At 52.6% G+C, this 24,150-nt stretch overlaps 2 protein-coding genes across 4 annotated transcripts in view; one reads left to right on the forward strand and one right to left on the reverse strand.

The window, feature by feature from the left end:
- Positions 1-18,516, forward strand: part of Myo1d (myosin ID) — a 303,674-nt gene extending 285,158 nt beyond the window's left edge. For all 3 annotated transcript variants that reach the window (XM_085829756.1, XM_021176177.2, XM_085829757.1), the window contains one exon: positions 16,310-18,516. In XM_085829756.1, coding sequence (XP_085685882.1) covers positions 16,310-16,466 — 157 coding nt within the window. In that variant the 3' untranslated portion in view covers positions 16,467-18,516. The remainder of the gene's footprint in view (positions 1-16,309) is intronic.
- A 953-nt stretch (positions 18,517-19,469) lies between these two features.
- Cdk5r1 (cyclin dependent kinase 5 regulatory subunit 1) lies at positions 19,470-23,660 on the reverse strand. Its single transcript, XM_021177753.3, has 2 exons — positions 23,522-23,660; positions 19,470-23,312 (listed from the first exon to the last, which is right to left on the reverse strand). Exon 2 carries the CDS (start codon positions 23,167-23,169, stop codon positions 22,246-22,248), a length of 924 nt encoding a protein of 307 aa, XP_021033412.1. The 5' UTR covers positions 23,170-23,312; positions 23,522-23,660; the 3' UTR covers positions 19,470-22,245.
- Between the last annotated feature and the right edge of the window lie 490 nt (positions 23,661-24,150).

The raw sequence follows: 24,150 nt of genomic DNA on the forward strand, positions 1-24,150 counted from the left end.
ATCAAATTTGGTTATAAGTATGTATGTGTAGGAAAATGCCTCTCCATGATTTCAGACAACCAGAGGATCTTGGACTGTGTCCCCCAGCAGACAAGAGGAGATGGGCACAGGTACCTTACCGTTTGCTGAGCTGTTTCTCAGGCTGGTAACTAGGGCATTAATCAGAGGCGAAGCCAGACTAGCTCCTCTCCCATCGCTCCCAGGGCAGTGATGACATGGAGAACCCTGCAAGTTTCACCCACCACCCAGAGCAAAGCAGACTTTGGGGGAAGGGCCTGAGCACTTTCAGGGCCACTATTTCTCCGCTGCGTTTCAGCATCTAAGGTGTAGTCAAGTGTAGTCAAGGTAGAGAGTCCTGCTGTGCAGTCTCTCCCAGAAGTGGGAGTGTAGTAGCAGATCAGAGCCTTGATTTCAGTTGTAGGGTTGAGGCTGAAGAAGATAATCTGGGGCACTTCATACCGTCCCAGGACTGCTTACCGAGCCTCTCCTCCTTCTAAGCCTCTAGGTCCCCTCCTGTGACAGCCATTTAACACAGACATGCGACTGTCTAATCAGGACACGCACCATTTTCCAGACTTGCCCGGGCAGCAGTGACCTAAATATTACTCGGAGTGTCTAACATCTAGCCCCAGAGGAAGAGTGTCTTTGGTTTGATTGTTTTCATGCTAATGAAGTTGGGCCAGTAATTCCAAGTCCCCTTAAAGATGGCTGAGTCACTTGAGGCTATGTGTTAGCTCTCTAGAAAGCACTGGTGCAGCATCGTTATTGAATTATTCACTTTCCAATAGAATCACTGGCACACCCACTCGCTCTCATTGGTTGTATCGTTTTTAACTGAGATATGAGATAAATGAGTAGGAATGCAGGGGTTGGTGGAAATGGCCCCAACCACGCATGCCAGCCAGCCAGCCAGAGAGAAATATGACTAACCCACTTCCAAACCAAGAGATGTAACAAACGCAGTGGCTGACTGTTCAGCCCTCTCTCCTGATGACCCTGCAGGCAGTAAATAAGACCTGCCTTAGACTAAAGCCATAACCACACACAGCAGGGAACTGCCCACCTAGGCAGCAGCTGCAATTGGCCTTCTGCTAGAAGTCTATCTGCACTCAAGGTCTGAGTAAGAAGCCACACGAGGACACTCCACATTAAAATCTCTCTCAGGGAGGGGGCCAGGGCAAGTGAAAGCTAAGCTTCTCTTGGGTCCTTAAATCAAGTTAGTGATCATTGAGAAAATGAGAATCCTTCATGGCACACAGAAAAAGCACACATGTGGCTTGAGGAAACCCACATTCCAGCAGCAAGTTCCAGCCTATATCTAAACAGCCATTTCTGGGAACTTAAAAATAGAAAAAAAGAACACACCCACATATGAGAGTGGTCAGATGGACTTGAGCCCTGAGGACCGGTGATGTGTCCACCCTCAGCCTCAGCAGCATGGCCAGTGGCTTCTGTGATGTGGGATTCCTGAGTAAGAAGGACTGGACCTCAGTCCCTGCCCCACCCCCATTATTGTGCCAGAAATAGATGCCCCATCCCAGGAAAAAGGAAGTGAGGCTGCATGGAATGTGTCCTCCATTGGAATACTGCTCGTCTCTGCCTGCCTGCCATGATCACTGTGTCCTCATTCTGTGGCAGAGCCATTAAGTCAGAATCTGAAGATTGATGCATTATGTACTTGCTCAAAATAGCAGGTGCAGAACAGAAAAGGCAGAGCTGCTAGGCGGCATGCAGAACCCAGTGACAGGAGGCCTGCCTAGCCTCTGAAAGTGTGTGCTGGAGGAGGGGGTATTCCCATGAATAGCGCTCCCAAGGTAGAGGCTCCCCGACCACAGTAAGACCAGGTACATGTTTAGCTGACAAGACTGAGTGCAACCCTTCTCCATTCCCAAGCATGTGGCAGAGAGTGGGCAGCTGTTCCCTTTCTTCTCAGTGTCCTGGGGTTGCTTTATGAGCTGTTCTGTTTTAACCTCCTTGAACTCCCCCTTAGGATAGAAATCCCCAGTTACTTGCTCTCTAATGAGGTACCCATGGGTTATGCTTGCCTAGGTGGGCATCAGAGTGTAGTGACAAGTGGAAATTTTACAAAAAGTACCAGATTACTAATGCTGAGAAGAAAGTACCATTCTTTGTCAGCTTACATGGGATTTAAAAATCCCCAAGAACAAGGTACAAGCCTCTTATGGAACCCACACACTTTCCTACCAAAACAGCATATGACAAGTTGGTTCTCGGGCCAGAGGTGGTCAGGAAGAGGCCTGCGACAGGATGGCACCGCAGGGGCAGCCTCAGCTTTCTGCTGGGCATGGAACCCTGCTGGGCCTTGCTCAGCAAGCACTCCAGCCTGGGAATGTTTGGCCACCATTCCATCCCTGACTGCAACCCTACTAAAACACCATGCCACAATAGCAGCCAGAAACGGGACACGTGTCCATGTTGCACTGCGTTAGCCGCCCACTGGCAGCTTTTTTCCCCTTTAACTTTCACCAAGTCCTATGTGAAAGAGATGTGTCTGTAGCCTTAGTGGACTCCTCAGAGCAGGTGAGCTGGAAGGTCAGACCTGGACTAAGTGATCTAGGCTCAGACTCCACATGTTCTCTTTCAACTCAGAAATACCTAGAACCAGGAAACCCCTGTCTCATCTCCTGCTGGACTTTGGTATATTTTAACTAAAGTTCTAGAAGTTAGTATACCAGACATTTTCCAGGCTGTATACAGACACAGTGGCAGCCCTTAAATAGCACTCAAACTGTCTTTCAATAAATCCTAACTAGCTGGTTGTCAATGGACAGCCTCCAAACCCTCCAACTCCACCACCACTTTGGACAACTTGCAAAGCAGGCACTATACCACCTTCGCTTCCTCTCTCTCTTTCGTAACTATCCCGTCACTTCCAGAAGCAGTGTTTTTAATGCTCAGACACTTTCAGATAAATGCTGAGCACATGGTGGTGGCACACACCTTTAGTTCCAGCACTCAGGAGACAAAGGCAGGCAGATATCTGTGAGTCCTATGCCTGCCTAATCTATGTAACTAGTTCCAACCAGTGCTACATAGTGAGACCCTGTCTCAACAACAAAAACCAAAAGAGCAACAAAAATTTGCAGATGAACAATAGAGAAAATCATAGGCTACAGAGGCAGCTTCGTGGTTAAGAGCAGGGCCTTGCAGAGACCTGTGTTCACTTCCCAGCACACTCCTCAGGGACCTGACAGCTGCTTGTAACACCAGCCTTTGCACTCGTGCACATGCACGTGCATATGTGTGCATGAGCGTGTGCACAGACACATACACACATCTAAACTGAGTGAAATTTGTAAGAGTTTGAAAAGGACCACCAGGTGATTTGGGGCACAGGCCCTGCCTGCAGTTTCTCTCTCTCTCTCTCTCTCTCTCTCTCTCTCTCAAGCTGTTTTCTTGGGACATGGTCTCATGTAGCCTTGGCTGGCTTTGAACTTACTGTGTATCTAAGGATAACTTTAAAGTCCTGATCCTCCTGTGTCCACATCCTGGGCGGTAGTTAGGATTACAGGTATGCCAACACCACACCTGGCCCTGCCTTTCATACACAACACAGGCCACTATAATATCTTATGCTGTCTTTCTAAGGAATTACTTAAAACACAGGGAGGCAGTCCCTCCGTGAGATGCAGCTGCCTGAGTCACACCTCTTCCTGTAAGGGAGAAAGGTGTGGGTTCTGTGTCCTCCGGGTCTGTATGATGCAGAGGGAAACCCTGTAGATTTTCCAGAGCTGTCCTCAGCACTTTCACAACCAAGGCCAGCTTCTCTCTTTCCAGCTCCCTCATCACCACCCAAACTGAAGATCTGCATCTGGAGCCATGACTAACTTTAGATCCCGCCAGCTGCCACACCCTCCCTTTTGGGTGTCTCTCTGTTGATGTCTTGCCCTTTCAGTGACCTTGGCCCTGTCTCCCAACTTGTTTCCTAACTTGCCTGTCTCCCTCCAAGTGCCCCATTCACCTACTTTCCACATTATTTATCTTGTCTCTGTCAATCCCCTGGATTGGTGATGCTGTTGAGAACTAACTGTATGCAAGGCAGCCTTTTGGCACAAGGTCCCCTTCTCCCATAGAGCTTTCTTTGAAAGGGGATGGAAGCCAGGGAAGGACATAAGACAGCCAAGAACTCAGACAGTGGTGAGCACCGGAAGGGAATGAGCCTTCCCTGTCTTCTCTGCGCGAGGTCCTCACTCGAGGATTCCGCCTGGACGTCTCACCTCTCAGCTGTCTGCCAGCCTGGCTGGACGCATCTCTACCACAACCTCCCAAACGTGCATGGGCCTGGACTCACCGTCCATCTAAATCCTCATCCCCCTCCTGAGGGCAGGGGAGGTCCAGCCAAGCCAAGGGGAGAAGGGGAGTTGGAACTTGAGGGATATCATTAGTGACTAGTGGGTGAGTCACCATCAGCCCTGGCACACCAGGCTCAGTGTGTGTGGCACCCACTTCCGTAACTGCATCTTGATCCGTGCCCATAGGGAGTCTGGTACAGAACAGGCCCTGGTTTCTCCCCCTCACCAAAGCCTGAGTTACTGGGAAGATCTATCTGCCTATAAAGCCTCAGGGTCCTTAGCACATTTCCTAGACTGCTGTGGTGGGGTCGCACCCTCCGTGAGAATTCTCTCTTGCCTATCTGCCTCCCTCCCCAGTTTGTAAGCTTCCGAAAAAGAAAGAGCTCTCCCCTCACTGTGTAGAGCAGCTTGGCGAGGCCATACTGCACCAGTGCCTGGGAGTCTGAATCCAGAGGTTGAGGTCAGCCTGGGATGTAAAGTGAGAACCTATCTCACAAAGGAGAAACTGAACAGGACTGCCAGGAACCCCTGAGTTCCTAGCAAACTTATCTTGTTCTTAGTTCCCAACCTTGTTCATCTTTAACCTGGGCCCAGTCAAATGTCCTATCTGTTTGTTCTTTTGGCAAGTGTCTTTTAATATCTCTGACCTGTATTTGTATGCGGACTGTTTTAAATATTCTCAGGTGGCAGAGACTGGAACTCAACAGGCTTCCTGTGAAGTATTAGACTCTGACCAATAGTGGACATAACACATGGTTTTGAGCAGCTTGGACTTGAATAAGCTCACAGGTAGCACTATTCCTGACAGGCCACTGAGATGTCAGGCCACTGAGATGTCAGTCCAGAGGAGATCGTGCGTGCTGGTCAGGTTCCATCCAGTGTTGTTTAGCACCTTCATTAAGGATGTGAACAGAAAATAGACACCACTGTGCCCAAATGGTGCTAACTGTGGAGGTGCTATGAGCACAAGTGTGGAGAAAGGAGAAACAGAAACATAAGCAGGAAACAGCAAAGATGTTTAAAAAAAAAAAAACCCTCAGTACAGCAAAGATGAAAAAAAAATATCTCAAACAGATACAAAAGAAATCCCACAGGACATCCCAGCACAAGCACAGAGAGATCTAAAGTTAAGGAAGGAGACGCTGCTGCCCATGGCCCCGACCTTCTTAAGAAAGAACGAGCTGTGGCCAGGCAGCCGTGGAGCCGTGCAGACCTGCAAGCTGTGGCCCGCTAGGCCATTGTTCCTTTCTCTTGTAGCGAAGGCTTGCTTTGTTGGTTTGTTGCTTCTGGGTGGTGGTGGTATTGGTAACTGAGAGGGAGCTGTGACCTCTTGGCTTTGAAAGATTGCATTATCCCTAATACACAGCATTCAGTTGGCCATTTGGGGAGACACAGTAACGAGCCTTGAGACAGTAATATACTATAAAGTTAAAATGGGACATTCCCACACCTATAGCTCTGACAAACCAGAGCCACTGCCCTGCTGGCCATCCCAGAGTGAATGCAGCCTCTAGGACTCGTCTTCATGCACCTTGCTGGGGCAGAGCAGGGCTGCTGGGGGACACACAGAGCAGGAACCTTTACCTTTTAGTTGACAGAAAGAACACCCAGGAATATCTACAGATCAGTGCTCTTCCCAGGCACTCTACCTAGGCAGACAAAATGTGTCCTGAGGGGCTGGATGTGGGGCTCAGTGGAGAGGGCTTGTCTGCATGTGAGGGCCTGGCTCTAGTCCCAGCACTGAAAAGCGAGGAAAGGCACCCTGGGAAATCAGAAGCTGCACACAAGCTCTCCACACACACCAGAGCACACCCTTCCGACAGCCTGGCACCAGCCCGGAAGATTTGTCTTCTGGCCAGGTGATCTGGAAGGAGCAACACCCAGCAGAGAAAGGAAGAGGGTCATGGCTGCAGGTCAGGGTCCAACCCCAGCCTCAGCCTCAGATGCAAGTGCTTTCCCTGTAACTCACCAAGGCCTGGGCCATGCTCTGAGAAGGGTGGTTGGAAGTGTCTCTGGAGAGCAGATGCTCTGCGCATGCCATTTCTCAGCTTTGAGGAGTTACTTGATATGAACTCCTGCAACTTCCTCCACCATAAAGGGAAGGTAATGGCAGGCCTTCATGACAGCATTGGGAGGGATTAAATGAGATGACGCATGTGCAGTGTTTAATGTGGTGCCTACTGTAAGACCCCCGCTCTAGTCTCAGAGTGAGAGAGCACCCAAAGAAACACGAGAATCCATCTTGCTATAATTACATGAGGCAGTTTAATGACGGAGCTCCGGACCAACATGCATCCCACACAGGAGATAACGGATGTCAGCCACGAGGCTCGGAAGGAAGCTCTAGGGGTTTTTATGGGGTAAGGGGCTTAGGGGTGTGGAATTCAGCATAGCAACACACTATTGACTTATTCAAACATCAGCAGAAAAATTACATGTACGTCCAGGGTGTCAGAGTTCTGTGAGTTGTTGATTCAGTTTAGATAGCCCTGTTATGTCTTCACATTCCTCTTTATCTTTAAGGTTAAGCTGTTCCCAGGAATGTTTTAACTACAGGGCATACCCGGGTTTGTTTTTCTTTTTTCTCAGCCCCAGGCAGCCTCTAGGCTCACAAACAACCAGCAATTTCTGAGTACTTTATATGACTTACAGGTCTTGAAATTTCATCTTTCTTTCACCTACTACGAGATAAGCCCTTAATAAATGGATGACTTCCAATCCCTACCCCAAGACCCCTAACATGCTGCCAAGCACCTAGCCAGCAGCCAGCCTAGTGACCTTTGGAAGTATTCGCAACACTCTGTAGCATACACTGGTAAGTTTAGAGAGAACCAGGGTCCATTCATCTCCATCAACCCTTGGAACATAAGAATGGCATATTCATCGATGTGGTGTTCCAACCCCCATGAGTCTTGCTGCGTGCAGTGACCAGGGGTGGAGTACTTGCCAGCATCTGTGAGATCCTTACTCAGCCTTGCTGCTAGGGAGATCTACCCACTCACACATTCTCCATCCTCCCAGATACTTTTATCTCCCTTAGAATCTCCTTTAAAATCAGGCATTTCTGGGCATAAAGGTTTACAGGGAAAGTAGATATACTTTACAGAAGGGTCCTTCAAAGCTCAAAAGGCACCCCTTGAATAGCGAGTGTTCCTAGTGCCTCTTAATCACACAACATATGAACATCCCCTTCTATACAGCAAGCTGCCAGAAGTGCACACATGCTTCCCCTGGCCACTTCTGGGTCCACACCTGGATCTGATGGCTCTCCCACCACCATCTTCCCAATCAACAACCCCACCTGAAAGTTGCATAGGTGCTGGCTTCATCTTCTGCTTACTATCTCATTGTTCAGTTAGCTGCAGCTGCTCTCTTAATCATGTCATTAAAAAAAAAAAACATTCCACAGATGCTGCTGTGCCCCTAATCTGTGTCAGACACTATAGCGGGCACTTTTGATAAGGCATAGACAGTACCCAGTGCTCCCTGCTCAGGCACAGATGATAGCGACATCGTATTCAGAGGTTAAGACTCCTGCCTGGGTCACTAGGTTTGAGTCCTGCCTCTGTTCTGTGACACCGGGCCTCGTTTCTGAAGTGGAATGTGCATCCTGTCATGAATCTGTCAAGAACCAATGTTCACACTACTCCAGTGTGCTGTGCTGCTCTCTGTGGGGTGGGCTGAACAAGGAAACACACTTACTTCTGTGGAAGTGTGTGTTCTCACAGCTTCCATGATGCCCAGCTCAGTCAGCATGGTGGGCTCTGGCAAGGGTGGCCTTCTCACCGTCTCCTCCATGATGGAGAGACAGAGCAAGCTGTGTGTCTCCGGTCAAGGTGCCACTTTTGGCTTGGAGTGCAGCCTGGTGGTAGAGTGCTTATCTCTAATCACGTGTTTAGGGTTAAGACATTGTGTTAATTTGGTACAATCCCTAGCATCATTATTTGATTTGATTACATTTTTAAATTATAGATTTCTTTTTACCAATATTATATGTATGTGCATCATGTGTGTTTCTGATGCCTATCAGAAGAAATCACTGATCCTCTGGGTCTGGTGGTACAGAGAGTTGTGGGCTGCCCTGTGAGTGCTGGGAACCACACCTGGGTCTTGTAGAAGACCAGCCAGGGCTCTAACCACTGAGCGTTTCTTCCACCCCAACCGTTGTGATTTATAGGTCTCTCTAAGGAGCTTATAGTTGCATTTTTAGGTCCACCTGAGAGACCTCTTTAAATCATTTACCTACTTGAATAATTTATCTATTTATATAGTTTATCACATCTGTATATTCAAGATTATCTGTGACTGTTCTGTGTGTGTGTGTATTTTTTTACAGTGAACTTGTTTGCATGTTTTCACATATATGTGCATGTTAAAGAAGTCCGCTCTCTCCTCCACCATCGGGTGCTGGGGACTGAACTCGGGTTGTCCAGTCTGGGCAGCGCCTTCACCACTTACAGAACCACTTTGTTGGCCCTGTTTTAAAGTAAAAAACATATATATGTTTTAATTTATAGATAATATGTTTGTTTTATTTTCAAGGTTATAATTACAATATTATAATAGCATCTCACCCTTCCCTTTTCTCCCCGCACACATCCGTGTAGCCCTCCCACACTCCTTCAAACAAAGCCTCTTGCTTCACTCTGTCTTCTTCTCACCTGTGCTCCCGTGAAGGAAGCCACAAGTCCACTCTCCTTCTTCCCATCTCCTTAAAAAGTTCCCTGGGATACCTCGCTGCCTTCCATGTTGTCGGCACCCAGGATCTCAGCTCAACGTTGTCTTGTTTCAGTGCTGGGGATCAAACTTCCCAGTCCTTCAGTTCCGTCTGAGCCACCGATTAGGCATGTTCACTATGGCTGAGAATAGCCACACTCCCGTGAACTGTGTGGCCTGTTTCTCTGTTCTGTTGCTCTGCTGCCCCAGTCCCTCTAGACCCAGTTGCCTACACTTTGGGTCCCCCCACCCCCGCCTGACTTCCACTCTTGCTGCAGGTCCCCTCCCCTAGCCATGCCACCCAGAGGCTGTCTTTTTGCTCCTTTACCATCCCACTGTGGCTCCTGTGCTCTCTGTAGAGCCCCAAAGCACTGAGCCACATGCAGGAGGTAGGCTTGCCAGGCCTGTCCCATTCTAGGAGAAGCACAGCAGAGCTCCACAGTCCAGTCTGCGTGGATACCCCAGGGCCTGTGACCCGGCTTGAGAGCTGGGAAGAATGAGAGCAAGGGAGAGTGAGCGACAGCAGGGAGGGGCAGGCCTCTGAGTGCTGTTCCAGACTCTGCTCAGAGCACAGAGAATGTGATGTGCACGTGCGGAATGTGTGTGAAGCAAACAGGGTGTGGGGCAGAGAAGACAGAAACCAGTCAGGCCACAGCGGTCACCAGGAGAGGCTGAGACAGAGCTGTCTGGAGAACTGGCTCTGCTCTGCGTAGGCAGTGGAGGCGGAGCAAGCTGAGCTGACGCCCACCTGTCGTTTGTGTGAGGGGACTGGACTCTTGACAGGTTTGACAAGGGTTGAGGCCAAGAGTGTGTGCTCTCCATTCCTCACGTGAAGACTCCTGTGGAGTATTGAGGCATCTCTTAGAAGTGGTTAAGAATGTGCTAGAACCTCATGCTTGAATGGGGACACTGATTACATTATTATCTGTCATTAAAACCACATAGGTGGGTGCTACCTCTCTGTGGTAAATACAAAATCTAGTGAACATGCAGCAATAATTAAGAAGGAGAAAATAAAGCCGGGGAGGCTCTTGCGAGAGTCCCGTTCATCCTTGAGACTCAGCCCAGATGCCACCTCCTTGGGGACATTCACTCAGCCAACATGACCAGGCCTCTTCTGTGTGGTCCATGCCCAGCATAGGATGCAAGGGCTGGTTCACTGGCATGCGCTTTCTAGAGGTTCTCAACCTGTAGGTCACCACCCCTTTGGCAAATCCCTATCTCAAAAAATATTTACATTGCAGTTCTTGCAGTTCTCAGCAGTAGCAGAATTACAGTTATGGAGTAGCAATGAAAATAATTTTCTGGTCAGGGGTCAGTCACCACAACACAAGGCAATGTATATCAGGGCAGAAGTATCAGGAAAGTTGGACGCTGCTGCTCTGGACAGCGCGTGCTCAGTGTGGACAGTCAATTAGGCAGGGAAGATGGTTGGAAGCATTTAAGGAGAAAGAAGGGCACAGAGCAGGTGGAGTGAGCCTCCCTGCCTCGGTCTGTACACCAAAGCAGCTGAGGCTAGGGTGGAGGCAGGCCCTATCCATGACCGAGGCCCTAGGCTTTCGTGACTGCTGTATGGTTTTGCCCCGTCCCTTACCAGCTACCCAGACAGGAAGTGCAGCACCACTGTTGTCAGCTTACACAGGAGCCAGACTCCTCAGCTCACTTCAGAGCAGCTGTGATGCAACCCTGACCAAAACAGAAGCAGCGTTTCCCCAGAAGGGTTTTGAAAGAGCTACCCTCCGAGGCTCAGCATCCTGAAGCAGAACTCACAGAAAAGAGCTACAGGCGTGCAGCCCTCCGTGTGAGCTCGGGCGAGTGGCATCCAGTGGGGTGTGGCTCTGGGGGTCCATGCCCAGCATGAGAGGTACCTCTCAGCTCTCTCCAGCCCATATCCTGTGACCAGACAGCAGAGGGTACTCACTAGCTTCATCAGGTGCTTCTGACCCTCCCACACACAGTCCCAGTTCTGCACCTCAATTCTATGCCAGCCAGCCCAGGCTGCCTGCAACCTCCTGGGTCACTTTCTTGGATTGGCTTCAGTCTAGAGATTGCATTTCCCAGATGACCAGGGACCTGAGGGACATTGTTTCAGGCTGATTCAGCTTCTGGACATGTGGTTGTCCCCTTGTATGCAGTGTCTGTGGGTGCCCAGCTAGCACTGAGACTGCATCCACCAGAAGAGGGGAGTCTAGGTGAGAAAGGAAAGAATCACTGGATAAGAGCCATTTGCCTGCAGTGATGGCTGAGAACAGATGACAGAGATGAAAGTCCCCAAATACCACAATTTGCTGAGCCACTAAATCCGTAACAGAATCTGGGGAGTAAAGGCCCCTCCCCCCACAGCCAGCCTCCCTCAGCAGCTGTCACTTGGCTTGGCACACCATCAGAGGGAGACACCCTGTCTCCATCTCTGTTCTCTGTTAACTCTGACTCTATAAAGACCCCAGTGTGTGCTGTGGCTCAGGACAGAATTGGGTCCCTGCTCTCTGCCCCACCGCACCCAATCTCCTGTGCCTGCTAGGACTGCCCCAGGCCCAGGCCCCACGAAACCTCTTGCTGGTTTGGTTGTTGTTTTGAGACAGAGTCTCACTGTGTGAGCCAACATGTTCAGTCTTACTGTACTTCAGTCATTGTGGCTGAACTTAAAATAAGAATGTCCCCTAAAGCTGAGGGGTGGTAGCACACAGCCAGGGAGACATAGAGAAACCCTATCTCAAAATAAACAAACAAACAGAATAAAATAAAGGAAATGAAAGGACTTCCCTGTTTTCTCCTTTTTGTCCTCTACGCCCTACTGTAGAAACACTCCGCACCAAGCATCACACCTGCGGTGGCCAGTGCTGTATAGCCACAGCCTCTGTCGGCTCTAGAACAATTCTGCCACTCCAAAGGAGAGCTAACCCCCTCTCCTCCCTGACGCCCCTCGCAACAGCTACTCTGTCCCTGTTGATGTGTCTAGTGGGTGTATTTCCTGTCATTTACAGTATGTGGCCTGTTGGAGCTGGCTCCTTTCAAAGTTTATTACCCTGTATTGATACTTTACTGCTTTTCCAACAAGTTGATTGGACAGTATTATCCCAGTGAATAGATATACCACACTTTGCTGATCCATTCAACCCCTGATGGGCAAGGAGGCTGCCTCTGCCTTCCGTCGATACTTCTACCATGGATACTGACATTCAAAGGTCTGGTCTGAACACCTGGGGGTGGAGTTGCTGGGCCAGCCACATCGTGATTGTTTAGGACGCTGGGGAACTGTGACGCTAGAGCCATGCATGCTTTCTGCCTTTGTGCAGGGTGTGGGTGGCAAGCAGTGACCTCCACAGCTGCTCCTCTGCTCCAGCAGTCCCCACTTCTTCCTAAACCCTACGGCAACCTCCCAAAGATGGCTGGGCACCGGTTCATTCAGGGCTGGGCCAAGGGAGGCAAAAAAAAAAAAAAAAAAAAAACCACCCGCCAGGCGCCTGGGGACAGACATCCCATTTCTCACGGTGACAACACCAAGCACTCTTTTTCCTGAGGACTGCTTGCCTCCTGGGACTCTCCCATTCCACAAGCCATCTGGCTACTTTGCCTCTGGAATGAGTTTCTTGAGTGGGTGATTCAGGCCTAGGAAAAGCACAGCGGGTGGGTTGAGCACAGCACCCCCCTCATTATGAGGCAAGAGTAACCACGTGCCGGGAGGAGCCATCCACAGTGTGGGGGACTGAAACCTGCGATAGCACGCTGACCCAGCAAGCCCAGAACCAGTGACCTGGCTAGAATTGCCCATGTGTAAGGGAGCACCCCTAAACCTCCTGGCAGTGTCCAGGTCCTCTGAGACCCCTCACCCTCCATCAGCCTGTAGGCCAAATAGGCAAAGCACATCCATGCTTATGACATGAGGGCCCCAACCCTGTCAGGTTGAAACAGAAGCTGAGTATGCCCAGGCTCTACCTCATCAGGCTGGGAGCCATTCAGAACAGAGGCAGCCAGGTGGCTTATGAGCCTGATGGCGCTCGCTCTATGAACATGTGCAGAGAGCATGCGCCAAGTCTGCAAAGCGGCTCTCCTGAACCATCTCTTGTGGAGGGTCTCAGCACTTGACTAAAGAAGTGACCCTCCCTCTGGATAGTGCCCACATTCCACAGAGCTCATGTCTTTCTAAATGACTCTGTACATTCATCTCCAGAGGATGGAAAAGACCCTGTCTCCAACCATCCACTTATTTTCTGTATTTCTGGGACTCAGTACCTTGAGGTAAATACTGAAATAACTCTTCACCTGCCCTCACCACAGAGTAGGTGAAGAATAGATTCTCACGTATACTTTATGGCTGTAAGAGACATCCCACAGGGGCTTGCCCAAGCCCAAGAGCCCATAGGACCAGAATCCAGGCCTGTAGCCCTAGACTTGAATTGAGAGATCCCAAATGAATCAAAGGCGGCCTCCTGGGCTTATAGTACCCTACCCAGGAATCTAGGTCAGGAAGCTGAGGCACAGGTTCAAGGTCAGCCTGATCTATATACAGTGAGATCTCATCTCAGAAGAAAGAAGAGGGAGGCATGTGGAGGCACGGCATCCTTTCTTTCCCAAGATGTCCTAATTGCTTCTCACTCCATCGAGAGGAATGCTAGGAATTGGGAGTTCAGGGTTTGACACAGAATCTGCAGCTATGGGCAGAGGTGGAAGGCCCAGAAACATGGCTGGGTGTACCAGTGAGAAAAGCTCCTCCTTGTGTTTGTACTTTGCCTTTCTGTGACCGCCTCCCATGTCACCAGAGGGCCAGGACACAGTCACTCCAAGCAAGCTCCCTGGGGCAGGCTGAAGCCCAGCACTGCCCATGAGAAGGAGAGGAGACCCCACACTTTCCCGGGTCAGAAAGAGAGATCCTCCCTGGGACTTGGGAGCCAGCACAGGCCAGAGAAAGGGGCCCAGAGCTGCCTGCATCACAGTGCAGAACAACCCAGGTCCCTGTTCCCTGTCTTCCTCCCAACAGTGGCATCCTCTGGAAGGGAGGGAGGCCCTGTGCTGCAGGCTCCTGAGAAACAAGACCGTCCCTTCCTCCCCTTCTATCTGCTTCCTGTCCCGGGCAGCATTTACTCCACCATGCTGGGACATAAGGGGGAAAGGAAGGAGAGCGGGCGAGTCTGTGGCGTCTTAACCCTGTGTCACCAGCACTCCGCTTTCCAGATAAAGTCCTACCGGCTCCTGGGATGCTCTTCCTGCCTCTCCCAGACCCACACAAAACTAGAGCAGTTCCCTAAACATCCAAAAGAAAGGGAAGGCTATGGCTGATGATACCCTGCTGATGACGCTCTGGCCAAGCCGTGGCTGAGAAGGCTTCTATCAGCAGGGCCCGCAGCAGCACGGGAACAAGGCAGGGTGCTGCTGACTCTCTGCATGGTGGTTCCTCAAGATGACACTGAATGAGCCCCTCTAGGATCCATCCCCAGGGAATCTGAGAGAACCCAGTGTGCACCCTGCTCTACCAGCCCCAGGAGAGGAGGGCAGGATGGCTCCTTGTATCTCCCCTTTCCTGCCCTCCCAAAGGATTTAAGCAGAGCAGGATACAGAAGACCTGGGCTGACAAGAGAGGCAGGGAGGCTGACCAAGCTGGGGAACCATCTTGTTGAGAGGCATCCTTAGAGCTGGCACTGTGCCTACTGTGGGCCAGTGTGAGGCCACAGCGGACCCACACATAACCTGCTGCAGCCAAGGGCCGGCCATGGATCTAGCCTGCAGAGCCCCCTTGGCTCCCGAGGGATGGGAACGAGCCTGAGTCACTGCCTCTGATGGGCTCTGGTATTTTTGTCCAACTCTAGTTAAAAATAACTGTCTGAGCCAGGTTCTAGCTGCAGCTGACAAGACATTAAGCGTTTGGTACTTAATGCCCACATGTCTCTCCTGTGCCATTTGCTGCCTCCAGTCATGGCTATTGAGGCAGGCAGGAACCAGCATCTCGGCTTCTCCAACTCTGGGGCCTTCTGTGAGCCAAGCCACCGAGTGTCCCTAGACACCATGCCTTGGGGCCAGGGCTGCAGGAAGCACCCCTGCTCAGCACATTGATCCCCAGGATCATGTCATGCAGCCTGATCATTTGCTTCAGCAACTGGGTCTTCTGGACCAGCCAGTGCTCCGGCAAGTACAGGGAGCTCTTGTTTAGGCTGGGTGGGGCCTGATGAGCGCTGGTCTCAACCCCCAGCTTCCTATATGGCCATTCAGTACTCATCAGTAAGCGCTGGGAGCTCCCTCAGCCTGAGGAGACCAGCAGGGTTGAGACCCAGCTTGTTCCCCGGCATGCAGCCCCAGCGAAGGAGCCCATTCTAACTGGACGCTCCTAAAACAGCAAATCTCAGTCTCTCTCTCTCTCTCTCCTCCCAACGGATGCAGCCCGAGCTGAGGGGGCAGCGCTGGAACAGGCTGGCGTGTGCACACACACGCTAGGCGCCAGCCTACAAGTTTCTCAGTGTTTATAATAAGCAGCAGCTTAGTACATTGAGCACAGGGTATGTTGCTGGAGGCGAGGGCTCCCATTTCCACACCATCCCCAAATGGCCTTCCTCAGGCTCTCCTGGTGGACAGGAAGTGAGATGCCATCCACCTGCCTGCTCTGGAGCAGGCAGGCAGTGGGGCCGTCTGCACTCGGTGTTCGTTGCTCAGGCTAGCTGTAAACTCACTCTGTAAGGCCCAGTAAGCCTTGAACTTACTCTTCTCCTAACTCAGCTCCCTAAGTAACAGGGACCGCAGGCCTACTGTACCCTGGGACTCAGCCTCAGACCCATGTTTCTTTTCATTAATTTATTTATTCACTTTATTTCTCAGACCCATATTTGACAGCCAGGCTCCTTGACAAATCACTAGGTGGATTCAAGGCAGACATTTCCTTGAGGGGCTGGGGGAATCCTGGTCTCCCTGTTGGCAGTCAGAGATAATTGTCATGATTCAGAGTCCATGTGCTCTTTCTCCTGGGACACCCAAACCCCAGATGACTCAGTCCATCCAGCCCTGGTGGCGAATGGTTCAGCCACATCCACCTCCCTGGTCCATGGGAACACAGGGTTCCCTGGAATGAACAGTCCTTCTGCCCACAGCACACAACTCAGTGCCACTTTCTCCTCCCCCTTCCTCTGGGTCCCCTCCAACCTCTGTGCTCACCTGAGAAGAGAGTGGATTGAACCCTGAAACTGCCACCCTATTGGAGCCTGGCAAATGGCAGGGCCCTGAGGGTTGCCAAGGAAACCACAGCACTGTGTCTGCCCACTCACTGGCCGCTTGGCCTGTCTGTTCTACTCTTGCAGTGAGAAGCGCCACCTTCAAGTGAACGTCACCAACCCGGTGCAGTGCAGCCTGCATGGGAAGAAATGCACCGTCTCTGTGGAGACCCGGCTCAATCAGCCACAGCCTGATTTCACCAAGAACCGCTCGGGCTTCATCCTCAGTGTGCCCGGGAACTGAATGCTGCACATCAGAGGCCCGGCCCAGGGGAGCAAGAGCCTGAGTCTGGCACAAAAGGCAGGCAGGCCCTCACTCGTCCTCTGCATCCCCACACTCGTTCCACCTCGCTCAGCATCCCAGGAGCTCAGCTAATCGCTGTCTGCCCTCTAATGCCACTAGAAATCAGCTTGCAAGGGCCTCTGCTAGGCAGGGCTCCTCTGCCTTCTCATGGCCCTGCCCATGAGTTGTCCTACCTGGCTTTCTGCCTCTGCCTCTGTCTCTGCCCTCTCAACTTTCCATACCCCCGCTCAGGAAACCAAAGACCCTCTTCAGCCCTCTGGGCTGACAGTTAAACCACTTCCCACCTCACAAGCAACTGGACGGTACCTGTAGTTGGCAAAAGGCCAGTGGCCACTGCTGACCTCGGCAAAGGGATGAGAGGCACAGAGCCCAGGATGCAGTTCCTGGAGCCAAAGCCACATTCCCCTAGAGGTTTGGATGACACATCCATGGGCATAGGACTTAGTCCTCCTCTGTGACCCCTACCTGATGCCTCCTTCCCCGACATGATTGCAGTCCTTGGGATCTAGCTCCGAGCCCCTCAGCATAAGCCCTACCCCCAGCAGCCAGCCAGGTGAGCAGGTTCATCTGCAGAGCCCATCCCCCAGCCATGCTCAGCCTGGATCCCTCCTTCCCAGAACCTGTCCCTGGGAGATCTTTTGCCACCAAGGTTCTAACCGCAGACTTTCTAACCACTTCTCTCAGAGAGACCCTGCTGCTACTCCAAGGAGTCTGCTTCACTCCCAGCCCATGCCCACAGCCATCTTAACTTGCTTTCTCGCAGATTGCCAGGTGACTAATCTGCACCCCCTCTGCTGTAAGCAGTGTCAGGACCTAGTGAGGAGGTGCAAGGAGAAGGCCCTGCTTGGCGTGCCCGTTCCCCTAACCCTCTAGCTGCACCTGCCTCCTCCCCACTGGAGACCTGGAACTCTCAGAGAGCCAACGCACACAGGACCCAGAGGTGGGAGGTAGAACAAAGCTGCAGCAAAGAACGTGGAGTCCTGGCACTGCAGGCCAGGCCAGGGTGCCCACCTATGCCACATACCTGCCTGCTTGAGCCTGGCCTGAGCCCTGCTGGCAAAGTGCAGCCTGTTTGCCAGTGTCTGCCCAGGAGAGAGCATGCCTGCTTCAGAGGTCTTCCTGAGACCCCTGCTCCCAGCATGAGCTGTTGAGAAGGAGGCCTATGCCGGCACAGGCTTGCTGTGGGGAAGCCTAACATGGAAGGCTTGTAAGAGGCAGGAGCAAGCCACAGGGCTTTCAGAGCCAGGCTCACATTCTCTTCACTGTTGGCCAGTCTCTGCTCCCTCATCCTCATCCTGCCACCCTAACCCATTAAGTACCTGTGTGCAACCTCCTATGCCTTGCCCGGGGCCTGAGGGAGTCACCTGGCTGGCCAAGGTGGGTCCAGCACCCGTTTGCAGAGCTATGGAGATGTTTACACACAGGCAGTTTGCAACCAAACTCAGTTGCCGTGCTGCCCTCCAGAACCGTTCTCATTCTCCAGGCCTGGTCAGCTGCCCCTGCAGTGGCGGCTGTGCCGCCAGCCAGGTTTTGCCGGATCGATCGCTGGTGGACCTGACAGAACCATGTGACTGGAACCTCACCTTCCCACCCCATCAGTGCCCCAGCGTTTTGCTTTACACTAGACATGCTCAAGTGTGTTCATACACACCAAAGCACGTCATGCCAAAAGAGTTGCAGGTCAGTGGGTGGGGTTCTCCTTCCACCCTCTGATGTCGTCTGAGACCTCTGACCCAGGCCAGAACCTCCCGCTGAGGACTGCCTGTCCATACGCACTTTCTTATGACCTAGAAGTCAGTGTGTGGCCACTGAGGGACCACAGTGAGAGCAGAGGAGAGGACACGTGATTGTATGCATGGAGTAGGGGTCTCTTGAGTTAATGAAATGCCGTTTATGGTTTGGTGCATATATTCCTATTTTCCACTAAATTAACTTTATCTCTAAAGCATATTTTGATTTACCATCAAGAGCAATAAAGCATTAAATCTTATTTTAAAGGTGTTCTGTTTCTCATTGAAAAATAGTGAAAATTTAGCTTAGTCAACTACTGTCCCGGAAGGTAGGAGAATTAAGCACAGACTATGTAAAACGGGGATGATTTGCCAAGGCTTTTGAACAGAAAAATTAGGAAGCCAGAAGCAAGCTGTATGAGGGAAGCAAGAGGCTGCCTTGGAATCCAGTCGAGGAACTCTGAAGCCTGGGCCCTGGAATCCTAAGGGACCATGTTTCTGAAATAAACACACAAAGGACAGTACAGATCCCCGCAGAAGCTGTTAGCCCAGCACAGCCTCTTCTAAGAGCAGGAGCCATGGAATAAGGTGGAGGCCCCAGGGCACCCTAGCACCCAGGGGCTCAGCACTGTCTTGCAGTCACTGGCAGACCATGAGACCCGCCTGGACAAGGCGAGGAGCCCTGATCACAGGGCTCCAAACAGTGGGTGCAGAGCCAGCCAGAGAAGATTCCTGCTGCCCTCTTCTCAGCTGGCAGGGCAGACCAGACACAGAAGCTGGGGTAGCAGCACACTTGGGAAACCCTGAGCTAGATTCCTCTAAAGCTAAACCCCAGGAACCTGTCCACCCCTGCTGGCCTTGGCTTGACACTGAGCACGCAGGCCCAGGGGAAAGTGGGAGCGGCAGCCTTGGTGCCAAGACAACACAGAGCCTAAGGCTAGATGCCCAGAAGGACTTACATGGCCAGTACTGACCAGGCCTTCCCTAGACCTGACTGGCCCTCTGTGGCTTAAGCTGCCCCAGGGAGAACCTGTCAGGTCACTAAGCCAAAGCTGACTTCCCTCTGTGCTGCTTTAATCACCTCAGTCTGTCCCAGTCCTTTCCCCTAACTCTGTCCCCTTCTCCCTGCAACCCGATTCCCCACATACAAACCATGCATTAAAGCTGCCCCCACTGCATTCCCAAATGGCGGGGCCACAAACAGAATGTGACGGATGGTCAGTGCATTTTATTGAATCAGCACAGTACAAAAATAAATAAAAATAAGGGGAGGGGAATTAAATTACAGCCAAACTGAGCTTTATAACTCTTCAGATTATAAACCATACATACTCACAAACACACCATACATACATACAAAAAGAGACAAATATAAATTAATATTAACAGTATCCACAGTTTGGTCAAATAATAGCTACAGAAGAAATTTCACCAAAAAATAAACAAATTTTAAAAAACAAAAAAAAAAAAAAAACCAACAAACAAACCCAAAAACATCACATGTGTGTAATTAGCAGTATCGGATGTACAGCTATGGATAATTCTGGGCAGGGGATGGCACATTTTCTTCTCATTGCAAGTTTAACACTGCTGGAACAAAACTAAATTCTAATAACTGCATGGAAAAGAATACATCAACCCTTCACGGTTGTAAGGAAAAGAGAAAAATCCAATCCTGAACTATGCTCCTCCCGTGGCCCCTCCTTGGTGCTCATGATTCCCACGGCCGGCCATCTGCTCTAAGGTTATTTTTCTTAAGACACAAAATTCTCCTGGTTCGCATGCACGGTACCACTGTAAAAGCAACAAGAATAAAGGGGTTTTTGTAGATTTTTTTTTCACATTTTTCTTTTTTTTTTTTCTTTTCTATCTTGTGTGTGTGTTCTAAAAGTGTCTTCATAGCAGCATGTCAGATAGGTTCTTTGCTCGAACACTTAAGTCTAGAGGTCGTTCCTTTACACAGTACTGAGAGCCAGCGCAAGCGGAGAGGACGTGGGCTTCACAATGGAACCAAGAAGCTCTTTCCTCAGTTGCCGACCACTTCTGAAATATGCACCTTCTCAAAAAAAAAATGGTTTTTTTGTTTTTTGTTTTTTTAAATTAAGTACAAAGAGAAGGAAACAGTCAGCAAAGCTGGAATCCTGTTACCGCAGCTCAGTGGACCAGCTCCGGGCCAGCGACAGCGGCTGGCAGGCTACGAGGATGAGCCCGCTCCTGCTCCGACTCGACACCTGAAGGTCTTCTCCCTACTGCCCCATGGGGCTCCAGGCGCGGTCACCGTGGCAGCAGGATCTGAGGATGGGCTGCAGCGAGGCCTGCACTCAGCAAGCCTTGCAGGGCTTTCCAGCTCCGTGTCAGACCATCTGAGGGCCCCAGGATCAGCTCTCTAGGAACCCGGATGAGGGGCTGGGGAAAGGTTCTCTAGTCTGTCAGGTCGTCTTCCCCACCTCTGTGAGTACTTCATCGGCTGAAAGGCTCTGCTCCGGGCCTCTTCAATTGAGACCTCAATTTCACAGCTTTCTCTTTATATGCAATTTTTCAGTAGTGCTTGTGCAAGAAGTTGGCAGTCACCTAGAACCTAACCCTATGCAAGATGACCTCTGCCTTCCCCACTGTAGCCCCCAGCCCCAGCACCCCACCCCCCCCCCAGGGGGGCAGCAGGAGAGGAAGAGGAAACCCTCCGCAGTGTCTTCACATTGCTCTTTGTTCCCCAAAGCTGGAGTGAGGGCCATGCAAGAAGACTCACTCCCTTCTCTTGGACCGCTTCCAAACCCCAAGCCACCAGTCTGGGAAAATTAGAAAGAAAAACCCTTAAAGTCCAGAGTGTGTTAGGCAGCTGACAGGGTTAGGTGGGCGGCCACACCCTGCAGCTGGAAGTGCTCAGCTGCACAGTCACCAAGCTTCCTAACTGATCAGGGGTCACACTCCCATCTTGTAATTGTCCCCAAATGCATCTGTCTCAGTAGGTTGCACAGAGCAAAGCCTCTCCAGGAGAGACCGAACTGCCTGGAAACAGCTTAAAATTAACAACTGGGGGAGGGGGGGGCAGGGATGGGAGACAGCAAGGCCGTGTCACCCCTATTGACTGATCTCACCTCCCCCCAACGATATAGAACAAATATCACGGGCACCAGCGAGAGGCCTTAGCATGTAAGTGGGCACCAACTTGATCTCAGGCATAGACACCCACCCACCCAGAAGGCAATGCTGTTAGTGGGTCCCTGGCGCTGTTCTGGCTTTGTACACAGGGTACAAACTGTGATGTTCAAATGAAAAGCTCACTCAGGGAAGGAGCTGCCCCTAGCTTCACCTCATCCCTTAGCTGGGACCCAAAACGGGAGAGGAATCTAATGAGCAAACCAGCTCATTAGCCAGCACTAACGTGGGAGCAGAGACAAAAGGATGGGAGGGGAGCTCCGTCCTGCCAGGAAAGGAAAGCCCTTCTCCCTAAAAAAGCCCGCAGCAAACCAGGGCCGTGCATGGTCAACAGTCATCAGTGGTCTCTGCAGGCTCCTGCACTGATGCCCCAGGGCTGTGCAGATCTTGCCTCACTCACAACCTCCTGGATCCTGAGTCAGGACAGCCAGCTCCAGGAGCCTTCAAGATAAACAATACCCAGAAAAGGGCCGATTCCTCCAGGGCCACCAGCCATGGGCCCCAGCTCCGATCATGGGACAGTGGGAAGCCTCGTCTACCCTGGATCCATCGTGGGTACAGGTGACATGGGCAAGTCAGTCCCTTGAGTCCCAGAAAGCGAGTGGTCAGCAGCCGAAGTGGCTCTGAATGCATCTTTTGGGTTCGCGCAAGGTTCATCAGTTCGAAAGTCCCCAGAGTTCTTGAAAGGGCTAAAAAAAAACCCCAAGGAAAGAACGTGGGAAGAGGCCCTTGGTGGCTCTGCTAGACACATACTGTACACAAAACTTGATTCTTTTAGTAATAAAATTTAAAAACAAGTGGAATCCGTGAGCCAGGATACCGGCTACAGGGGCTCACCGATCCAGCCCCAGGAGGAGTCGCTTCTTGTCCTCCTGACCGCTCTCATTCTTCAAGTCAGAGAACACTTGTGTGAAATAGTGTGGGTCGGCATTGATCTGCAGCATCTTGGAGCTCATGAGGTTGATAACTGAGAGGCAACGGTCCCAAAAGGCTTCCTTACAGCTCTCTACCAGGAAGGGCTTGAGCGGGTAGGAGATCTCATTGCCCATGTAGGAATAGGAGAGGTACAGACAGGTCAGCAGGACAGCCTGGAGCTCGTGGTCCGAGCCCACCTCAGAGGAGATGACATCCCTGCAGAGCATGTAGAGGAAGACCACATTGGCCGGTGTGATGAAACCCTGGTCCTGCCAGCCCTGAAGAAGCAGGGAGCGGTCCACGCTGCGCAGCCAGAGCACGGGGTCCGTTGGGGACAAGTGCTTCAGGCGGTAGCACCGGCGGCAGAGAAACTCACCCAGGCAGCGCAGCAGCTCACTAGTGGACGCCTGGACGATGACCCGTTTGGGTGTCCCTGCAGAGGTGATGGCAGGGTGCGGGGCCTTCTTGACAGAAGAGGAGACCCCAGTCTGGGAGCCAGAAAGCTGACTGGCTGGGGGTGCGGGCGGCTGGGCCGGCGGGGGCTGGGCGAATGTGGACAGGTTGGCACACGACAGCGACTTCTTCAGGTTCTCATTGTTGAGATGCGCGATGTTGCTCTGGTAGCTGCTGTTGGGCTGCGCCTTCTTGGAGTTCTTCTTCTTCGCTGACACCGCCACGATCCTCTTCCAAGGCAGCACCGAGATGATGGAGTGCCGCTTCAGGTTCTTGTCCTTGGCGTTCTTGCTGTTCTGCACGGCCGTGTAGTGACCCACGGTGGCCGCGCCATCCTCAAACAGTGTGGCCTTCCGATAGCTGGGAGACAGGGACAGCACCGTGCCCATGGTGCCACTGCGCGCCCGGCAGGGGCCGGCACCCCCGCGCGCCCAGCCTGCCGGCTGGAGGGGGGTAAAGGCTTACCAAGCCTGTAGCAGCCGCAGAGAGAAAGGAGGCGCTCCCGGGACACGACGCGTGTAGTCCTGTGGATCTGCGTGGAAAACAAGATGGTTCTCAGCCCCGGGCGGGGCTCCACGCCGCGCCCCTCCGCCCGCACTTCCGAGGCCCGAACCCCCCGGTCTGCGGCCCCGTCGAACCCCAGCCTGTGCTTCCACTGCGGCACCGGTCAAGCGCCGCAGTGGCCTCCGCAGCAGGAATCCAACCAGGCCGCGCACACGGCCCCGGTCCGCGCAGGCTTACCCGCAGTCAGGCAGGCTCCCGCGGCAGGCGCAGCCGCTGCGTCCCAGGCCCTCCGCAATGCGCGCCGCGGCCCGGGTGCTCTGCTCGGCGCGGCTCGGCGCGGCGGCTGCTCCCTGCTTCTGTCCAAGGTTCTGCAGACGCCGCGGCCCCGCCCCCGCCCGGCCCCCGCCTGCGTCTCCGCCGCGAGCCCGCCGGTCCCGCCCCGCCCCGCCCCGCCCCGCCCCGGCGCGCGCCTCGCAAGCCGCCTCTCCGGATCGCGCGCGCGGTCCACACGCCCGCTCGGTCTCGCCGCCAGGTCGCGGCCACTCGCGTCCCTCAGCGCGAGCGGCGCACGGTGGCGCCTCTAGTGGGCGCGCCCATTACGGGACACGGCGCGGGAGGCGGGAACGCGCGAAGCCCGGTCTCCACCTGGAAGCTGCCCGCGCCGCGCAGCGAAGCCCGGCCTCGTGAGCTCCGGAGCCGCGCAGCCGAGCTCGCCAGGCGGGAGGGCGGGAGGGCGGGAGGGCGAGCGGGCGGGGCGGAGGGCGGGCCCCGCCCAGACACGTGCTGCCTTTGTTCCTGCCGCGGCCCCCTCGGCAGAGGCTGCGGGCGTTGCGGAGAGCTGGCCCGGGCGCTGGAGAAGGGAGAGC

Source organism: Mus caroli, unplaced genomic scaffold (genome assembly GCF_978045245.1).
Source record: "Mus caroli unplaced genomic scaffold, Mus_caroli_1 scaffold_13, whole genome shotgun sequence".
NCBI lineage: Eukaryota > Metazoa > Chordata > Mammalia > Rodentia > Muridae > Mus > Mus caroli.